General features: G+C 40.1%; 1 protein-coding gene across 1 annotated transcript; it reads left to right on the top strand.

Annotated features, from left to right (window-relative positions):
• The first annotated feature begins 3077 nt into the window (after nucleotides 1-3077).
• On the top strand, nucleotides 3078-3575 carry LOC138017726 (uncharacterized). The gene has a single exon (XM_068864731.1). It carries the CDS (start codon nucleotides 3078-3080, stop codon nucleotides 3573-3575), a length of 498 nt encoding a protein of 165 aa, XP_068720832.1.
• Nucleotides 3576-9633: the final 6058 nt, after the last annotated feature.

The following is a 9633-nucleotide window of genomic DNA, read 5'->3' as shown; positions in this document are numbered from 1 at the left end:
TTAAGACTAAAGAAACGTTTCTGACCTAAGGTTAGCTTTTATGAATGTTTGGGGTACTTTCTGTACAGATAATATAATTGTTAACTATGTACAGCGTCACGAAGTGTGTTTGAATTCAATGGAAATCTAATGCCAACCATTGAACTAAAAAGATCGCTGATTGGTGCTTTTCTCACATGAACTCTGATTGGTTTAATAGAGACCTTTAGATTCTAGGACAAGGACGAGAACGAGTACGAGTTTTGACTGCCCGTTTTTCGCGAAACTACTTGGAAAATTTATAACTCGTACCATTAATCTTACTCTTTGTTAGTAGTATAGGTTGCACAGTTATTCTTATTGCTGGTAACTGAGCCTTTTTGCTGACCGAAAAATGCCAAAACTGCTACCGTGTTGGTGACTCGTTTTCACACGACGACATTAGGGACCTTTAGATTCTAGGACGAGAACGAGTACGAGATTTGACTGCCCGTTTTTAGCGAAAATACTTAGAAGATTCATAACACGGACGATTAATCTTACTCTTTGTTAGCAGTGTAGGTTGATCATTTATTCTTATTGCTGGTAACTTAACCTTTTTTGCTGATCTAAAAATGCCAAAACTGCTACCGTGTTGTTGACTTGTTTTGATAGGACGGTAAAAAAAAACCTCGTAATAAAATGACGACAGTATGACGTTTTTCCCACCCAAATGACGCTGGTTAGCGCGCGCTCACTGTTGTTCATTGAGAAAATCTCGTACTCGTAGCCGTTCTCGTCCCAGAATCTAAATCTCTCTATTAATGTCGAAAGAAAGACGATAGTGAGGATAGCCAGAAGAAGAACAGAATTCGTGCTTAATCATTTTCAAAATTGTAGCTGTTTTGAAAGAAGCAGCCGCAAATTAACAAGCATAACAGTAAAAAATAATTCGCTGTTTTTTCACGTTGCACGTTGTTCTACATCAGGCTTCGATTCCAATTAAAGCTACGTTGGCTTTTCACCTATGCTTATTGGGCACCTCAGACCTCTGGAATAGCGATCGCTGGATATATAAAAGGACACGATAGTGTTTGAAATACGTAACAATAATAAAGTGATTTTATTTCGTACGTACCTTTACGTTTTGGTTGATTTTGGCGTCCCTTAACGCGAGCATTGCTACTGTTGTTCAATGTTTTGACCACGTCAGATCGTGTTACAAATTATAAAATTGTGCAACATGGTTCATAGATTATTGATCAGGGGCCGGTTCCTGAAAGGTGTAATAACGCTATTCCAAGCTACTCCGGGGGTAAATGTGCATGGAATAAGGCTCATTTATCCCTGGAATAGAGTTATTACACCTTTCAGGAACCCGGCTCTGGTTGTTTTAGCAGTTGTGTGTGGGCTGTTGACTCGTTTGACAGCTGCACTGAAGGTGGGTCTGTTTAATACAGGTCACATTCCACAGGTCAAGACTAGAAATCGCTGCTCCAATAATCAACAACTAAGCCAAAAGTTTCCCCGAGACCTGAAACGACATTTTTGTTGAGTGATTAGCGCTTGGAGCACAGTTACATGTACACTCACCTGTGGAATATGACCTGAGCTTTATTTGAATACACATGCAGCTGAAGTAAAACATGTTCTTACCCATATCATCACTTCAACACTCTTAAGCTAGAGATGCACAGATAGATTTAGCTCTGTAGGTTTTCATCATGGCATTTTACTTTAATTAATAAAATATATTAATGTGTTCACCCCAAACAAAGTGAATGTCACCTTGTATTTTTCCAAGAGGATTCTTTAACATTGTGAAGTCTTAACAATAATTATTATCATTCGATGTATTTTGTCCTTCCTTTTCATTGGCCGAGAGCCCAATGCGACACCGCGGCAAAATGAGTGCGCATGCTCCGCTTCGAACACATTTTATTTGATTCATTTGATTCGAGCTTTTGAGCTCTTTGTTTTTAAGTTTATTCGGCGGTGAAGGAAAAGTTTCTTTTGGACCTTTTGATGATCAAGATTTCACGCTCAACATGGCCTCGACAGAAAAAGTAGGCAGTAGTTCCGAGTTTTTTCCAACAAGAAAGTCAAAAGAGGTACAGTGTGTTGCCCAGTATCCGGACACTTAAAACGAAAACTCAATTTTTCCGGCGCCCTTCTTAATTTTCGGTAAACGAAGTATTCCGAAAGAAACAAGGAAAGGTTACGTTTTTTATAGAAACGTTGGCCGTGTAGCACTTATATTTTAAACATTAGTTGGCTACACGGCCAACATTTCTATAAAAAACGTAACCTTTCCTTGTACTTGTACATGTTAATTGCCCTGACTTTAACATCTTCGGTTTCCACGGCCTGCTCCCGTCTGACCTTGTAGCTCAGTCGGTAGAGCGGCGGAGATCTAACCCGAAGGTCGAGGGTTCAATTCCCACCCTGGTCACAGTTTTTCTCTGTCCTTGTGTGGGCCTAGTTCCATCAGTAGGGCTAATGCTCACATGGTTCATATGGGATGGAAACATAGCACTTCACGTTACACTACACTCTCTTTAGTTAATTCTATTCCGAAAGAAAGCCGAACATTTCAGCTTTGAAATGCAAGTTTTGGTGGGCTCACAGCTTGAGAAACAGTTGCAGAAGGCGCTGTTCTGTTCCGGTGAGTAAAATTTTCATGGCTAATATTTACGCTGTTTACTGCGCAGGAAAACTAGTGCTGTTCAAATATAGGCTTGTAAAATCTTGAATAATTAGCTTTAAAATGTTACTGGTTTGGAATAACGGAGGCCATAAACATTAACTAAGTTTTGGATGTTGGATACCCAGTATCCGGACAGCGTTTTCTTTGTCGTGCAAAATCCTTGAATTAGCTGCGTACACTATCCGGACAAGGCTTATTTCATATCCATAACTGTAACCATAGCTTAGGATAAATATATTCATTTGTGTAATGTACCTTTACTCAACTCCTCATGGAAATTTTTATCACGCACTTGTCGAGGCGAAATATTTTGTTTGTTTCGCATGACTGCATTTCGTAAAACAACTATAACCGGAAGCGATAATGGTTGAACCAAGAATCCTCATACAAATCTCTCAGTTGTGACTGTAGAATGGCGTTGCAACGGTCGGAAAATTTTCTAAACGCGATGAAATATGTGAGAGTAGGTAGAATGAGTACTCAAAAAGCCGCACAAAAGTGGGAACTAAAGAAATCAACACTGCATGACAGGCTAAATGGGAGTGTGAACTTTGACCGCCCGAAGGGGCCTTCTCAAGTTCTAACCAAAGCTGAAGAAAGCCAATTCGCAGATTGGCTGATTGAGCTGGCAAACCGTGGTTTTGGCTTGTTGAAGGATGGTTTCCTTAAAGCAGTGAAAAAATTCCTTGACAAAGATGGAAGGACCACACCTTTTAAAGACAACAAGCCTGGAAACTTAAAGTGGTTTGGAAGTTTCATCAAGCGCAACCCTAAAGTAAAACTTCGCAAGGCACGACCTCTAGAGAAGAAAAGGGCTAGTATATCTAAGGATGCTGTAGATACCTGGTTTACAGATTTTAAAGCATTTCTAAATGAAAAGGGTCTGCAAATTGCCCTTCTCAAATGTTGAATTGCGACGAGACTTGTTTAGACATACTAGTGAGGGATGGAACAGTAATTTGAACTTCTACCCGGAATCACGCACCCTTCAGCGTCCTTTCAGGAAGTAGAGAGCACATCACGATGTTACCTTGTGGACAGTGGATGCTGCCATACTTCATCTTCCCTGGAAAGTGCGTCCCGGTGACTTTCAACTCCTTAGAGGGAGGTGTTGAAGGAAGTATTTTGTCTACGACGGAGACCGGATACATGGATACGCAGACATTTTACATTTGGTTTACGTATCATTTCATCCCAAACCTTCCACCAGCGAGGCCCGTCGTACTCCTCATTGACAGCCATGATTCTCTTCTTGATCTTGAGACATTCCAGCGCAGAAGAATGGAATTTGTTTGTATGCTCTTCTCAAAAACGCGACTCAACTCGTTCAACCTGCTGATATTGGTCTCTTCGGACCCATGAAGAAGAGCTGGTATAAATCAGTTAGAGAATTCAGTCCGGGGAACCCAAACAGTGACAACAACAAGAGGAATTTCTGCTCAGTCTTTAAAGGGACTTGGGAGGACGTCATGAGTCCTTCTGTTCTTGTTAGTGCGTTTCGCAAGTCTGGTATATATCCGCTTAACAGAAACCAGGCCTCAGGGGAGGTGCTAGTTCCTTCTACCGAACCATCCAACGAGGAAGATTCACCTGTGGCAGGTTCCACCCAAACAACCGCTACGGTTCAAGCATGTGATACCCTTCAAGCTGCTCTGTCTACTCCGGTGAGAAGAAAATACCGTCGTAGAATGGAAGAAAATTATGACCTTGACGGGAGCCCAACCTTCATGGCTTGGAAAAAGCTTTACACCGACTCTAGCTCGTCTAGCCAGCAAACGAGGTCAACAAACAGTGCAAACGAAGCCTCCGAACCAGACCTTAGCGGTTACATAGTGTTTCAAACAAGGGAGACAACCTCCAATCAGTTAAATTCCTCGGGTGAGGTGTTAAAAGAGATCCTGACGTATTCCACCCTTGAACCAAAAGGTCCTCCGAAAAGGAAGAATTTAAAGAGAACCCTCCCCAACTTTGTCGGTGGCCCTGAGGCAAAGCAGCTACTACTTGATGAAAAGCTCAAAAAAGCACGTCAGTTGGCAGAAAAACAAAAGAAGATGAGAGATAAGGAAGCGAAAAAGGAAGAAGAACGAAAGAGAATTGAGGAAGAGAAAGTTCGGAAGCAGTTATAAAGAGAAGAAAAAAAGAAAAAACAAAAAGCCAACAAAAATGCAAGCAACGAGAGAACAAGGAAGAATGGGAAGGTAACAAAAAGAAGTCAAACTCCTAGAGCTAAAGGCAAGCAATGGCGGCAGCAACAGTGCACGGAGAGTACCTCTTCTGCGGTAACCAATGAATAAGACGACATTTGCAACATTTGCTTGCAGGAATATTTATTCAGTGACGTAATCCTTGGGTCCAATGCGGTTCCCGTAAATCGTGGATGCACATCTGCTGCATTCCTATCGGGCTTGATGTTGGCAATAAACCATTTGTTTGTAATCAGTGCATGTAATAAGGAGAACAGTGGTTTAAAGAACGAACTGTAAAAAACAATTTTGTAAGCCTTTTTAGGAAGAGTTCCCTTGACCTATTCCTAATTCTGTTACTTTTTTTTTTTTTTTTTTTTAACAGCACAAATTAAAATACATATAATACAATATCCAATCACCTAATTAGATTACAGTCAGCTTACTTACACTTTTAATTAGATTTTACAATGCAATGGCTAAAAAAACTTCACGTATATTGCATAAATTAACAACGACAAATTACCCACACACATTACGTTTTTACAACGCTACTGTTCGTGTATTATTATTATTGTTATTTATTTATTTATTATTTTTTATTTTTTAAATTCGATAATTATACTACTTACGTACATGGATCCACACCAGCTACCGTTCCACTGACGTGGCACTTAATCCGCAAAAGGCAAAAAAACAAAAACAAAAACACGTACCTTTTAAAGATTGTAATGTGAGAAGAAAAGGGGGAACGTGTCAATTATAGGATGAGTCTTTTGTATTATACAAGTCCAAATATAGAGTCTTACTATTAGTGAGATTCCCGAAGTCGTGGTATGATTAAATTCAATTATTGATCTCTATCTAGATTTCTGTTGATTTCATTGTCCCAGTCATCTGACCTGAAGAAATCTTGTAGAAAATGTTGATATCTGGCTGGCTGTCATTTTGACTGTCATTACTTTCAAGATGTGAGCAACTGTTATCTGCATTGTTAGACAAAAGCTCTTATTAAGGGAGTCAGTTAAGTTGTTTAGTTTTTTTGGCATGATTTCCGCACAGGTCCCTACTTCATTATGCATACGGTCCTTTGTTTCAAGAAAACACTAGGCCATTTCCGAGTTCACGTCTGCCTCCTCTTCAAAGCGAGTCTAAGTGCGAAGTTTTTGTGATGGTAATTAGTTCTACTTTACATATGAAAGCAAACTAATTATCATAAGAAAAACTTCGCAATTAGACTCACTTTGAAGAGGAGGCAGACATGAACAATAGACGTCCTTTCGGAGTGTAGCGCTTTGTTTGGTCTTCTTCTTAGTCTATATGGACTTTAAAAAAATCGGTAAAATTCTTGACTGAAATACGGAAAATCGAACATTTTCGACTTCTATTCCAATTCTAGCCATTTGTGAATTTTAAAATAAGCAAAAGAAGTGGAGTTTTAAGAAATCTTTGTACAAATACGGTTCAGATTCTCATATACGAAACAAACGAACCAAATAAAAATTTGCAGAAATTGAATGTCTACCTTTCTCTTAAAATTGTCCTTCCTTTCTTTGTCAATTCACCAAAGCACTGCAAAGTGAGGGTTTGTTTTCTTTCCTGTATAATGTACGGCTCTTTTCGCCGAATCACGAGCGGTGCATGGAGAGGGCTCTTTATCGCACATTGCACAAAATCAGCGATATGCTCAATGATGTTTTTGAATGCATCACTTTTGTTTTGCTGACGCTACAACCACTCCTGTAGGTAGCTTTCAAACAGATCCACGGATGTTCCTGTATGAGGCATACTTCGTTTTACTCCCTACCATGTATTTTCAATGCTCTGCATGTGGGCACGCATGTCTGGGTCGACGAAGTTAAGGCGATGGTTAACTGTGAGATGATGATAGCCCTCGTCTTGTACGCAATCGTAAACTTTCCACATGTCACTCATCACGCGTGTTCCAGGCAATATTTGAGCGCGGATAATTGGCAAGTGTCTCTTTATCCCTGCGCTCTACCGGAACAAGGAAGCAGGCCTTGGTTTCGCGGCAAATGCCACCAAAGAACCACTGTCCTTCGATGTAGCAACCTTTGTGATACTTCATCTTGCCAAATTTGGACTCATCAATCTCAAAAGTTGTACCAGGACCGCCTATTGGCCCCGCATGTTGTTTCATTATTCTGTCTGCACAAACCTCCCGACAATAGTTATACCAATCTATCACCTTTTCTGTCGAGGTGGTTTCTTCATCTAACGCGGTTTCGTGCACTGCTTGTGTTGTGGTGAATTTGTGCGCCCAAGCGTAATTTAGGACTAATATTTTTTCAAGGGAAAGCTTACTACCAGAAAACCATGACTTCCGGCGGATTGATGCTTGTCCATCGCAGTTTTTTCTATTGCATCACCAAACAAATCCATCTCCCGATGCAGTTCGTCTTTGCCATTTGAGTGCGTTTCCGCACTCAGGCTTAGGGCATTCCATTGACGACGAGAGTAGATTGTGCTCTTTCACCACTCTATGCACCGCTCGTGATCGGCTAAAAGTCGGGATAGTTTCCATAAGTTTAAAGTTTCTTGAGCGGCCATTCTAGTTTAAAATTCACAGTTTGATGGTTTAATGAAAGAGAGGGGTTAACGTCGACTAAGATTTTTATACTGCAATAAATCGTGCATAAAAGTTTCCCATATAGGATGCCCCAATCACAAGGAGGTATACTCTTCCGTGCAGTGTTCTTTTAAGTGTGCAGCATGGGGGATGACAAAAACAAGCAATTCAGACAATCACAGATATACTCGATTAACCTCCAAAAGAATTTTACTGGGCTCAACCTTAAGCCTAAAGGGTTACGGTTACCATTATTAAGGGGTGACGTTGTTTCAAAAGAAGCAAAATCAGTGCATTTGTTGGTGGTCGGCACGGCACGCGCATATAATTACTTATCATTGTTATGTAAATTGTCGTCCAGAATTCCAACGAAATCTCATTATCAAGGTGTGAATTAGCAACTTGACACGTTAGCTCAGTGGTCCAAAAGAGAGACAAGTAATCCAGAGCCTTACACTGCTACGGAGTTCACCGCAGAAACACAAAACGCCGCGAGCGATCTGGAACCGAAAGACAGGACAACGGAATCGAAAGAGGAAAGCTCGGACGACAAGACAAAAAACACGGTGTGAGCAACAAGGGCAAAGAAAAGAGAGAGGGAGGGAGCGAGAGAGAGAGAGAGAGAGAGAGAATGAGATCCACTTTTGATCATCCTGTAAGTACAAATTAGCCATGTATATATTCGATTCCCTTTGTCTAGAAAAGGGACAATAATTATTTACTTGCCACACCCTTCTAATTCAATGTTTGACCAAGAAAATATAATTTAGTTTTTTTTAGTTAAGTAAACTGTCTCTCTTTCGTTAATACAGCTGTATGTTATTCTAGTCTTTCTCTTGCTGAGCATGGGTTTTGATCTTAATTTCTGAGAATTACTTGTAATAGAGTTAATAATGAATAAACGGTACTTACAACAGTAAAATTAGAGAGATATTTGAGTTACTGTATATTGTGTTTTGTGGTAACACATACCATAGTAGTAGTTGTTGTTGAAAATGAATTGGATAGAGTCATCGTGGGTCCAGATAGAGCCATTGTGGGCCTATCATTGGGTAGTGAAAGTGGATTAGTTTTGCAGAATAAAATCTTGGAGTATGAAGCAGAATTCCTCTAATCTTGCTGGATGTTTGATTACATTCCTCTCTCAGTATCTTTACACACAGTGCAAAATTTAGGCTGGATTTTTGCTGGTGCGATGCATGCAAAAGTGAAATGAGTATTTTCCAAACACATGCAGGTTGTATGTTTCGTATGTTTTGTATGTTTCATGATCACGATTCTCATTTCTCCCCACCCTCACCCTCCCAGCAAGGCTCTACAAGGTGATCGACGAAGATGGAAAAAAATAACAGTTCCTAGTCAGGTAAAAAAGTAACTAAAAGTGGTGTCATAGCTGCAGGAAAAATGCTGAAAAAAAATATTTTCAAAGATGGACCATTACCAAACGCCAAGTAAAAGGGAAACATCAAGTAGCATTGGAGTCAAATTTATACTTAGTTTCAAAACTTTTCTGCGATCCTCTCTTAAATTAAGACTTAAATTCTTTATTTTATTGGCTTGCTCTTGTAAAAGTAACTAGTGTTGTAAAATACAAGAATGGAGCCAGCGAAGTGACTCATCCAAGTTGCCGAATGAGTGGAATGCGGACATGAAAAGCAGACAATTTCCTCGTTCAACAGAAGCAACAGAAGCCATCTTCGCAGTAGAAATTATCATTGTGCCCTTGTAAAGATGTTTACCCTGCGTTTTCCTTCTCAGTGCAAAGTTTTCCACCCAGAAGTTTACCAACGCAGACCATCGCGACTAAGAAAAAAACTAACTTTCTCCTTTTGCTCTAGCGCTCGAATGCAAGGTAAAAATTCTCCTGGTTTGAACTATAGTTTTTAGGTTTGAAACGACACACGGAAGATTAGTCTTTCAGGAAGCTCTCTTGAAAATTTAAACCTTATCAACGTAGTGCTGTCCTTATCATCGCAAAATGAAAACAAACACAGAGAATTTATATTGCCGCTATTTTGCTGCGTCGTTGTTTCTATGGAAAATTTGATTGGTATCAGTCCCTCGCGCGTGCAAACGATTCGCGTATGCGTCAAACCTGCGCACTCATTTTGCCGCTGTGTCTTGTTTTGCGATTGTGTTTTTCAAATAATATTCTGCTCATGCGCAGTTGACATCATGCTCTTGTGACAAAATGG

The sequence above is a fragment of the Montipora capricornis genome, chromosome 9 (assembly GCF_036669925.1).
Source record: "Montipora capricornis isolate CH-2021 chromosome 9, ASM3666992v2, whole genome shotgun sequence".
NCBI classification, from domain to species: domain Eukaryota; kingdom Metazoa; phylum Cnidaria; class Anthozoa; order Scleractinia; family Acroporidae; genus Montipora; species Montipora capricornis.
Note: the sequence above shows the minus strand (reverse complement) of the source record. Positions and strands in the feature narration are given on the sequence as shown.

What these genes read in the sequence shown, in the direction of transcription:
- LOC138017726 (XM_068864731.1), top strand. Translation starts at nt 3,078, where the DNA reads ATGGCGTTGCAACGGTCGGAAAATTTTCTAAACGCGATGAAATATGTG.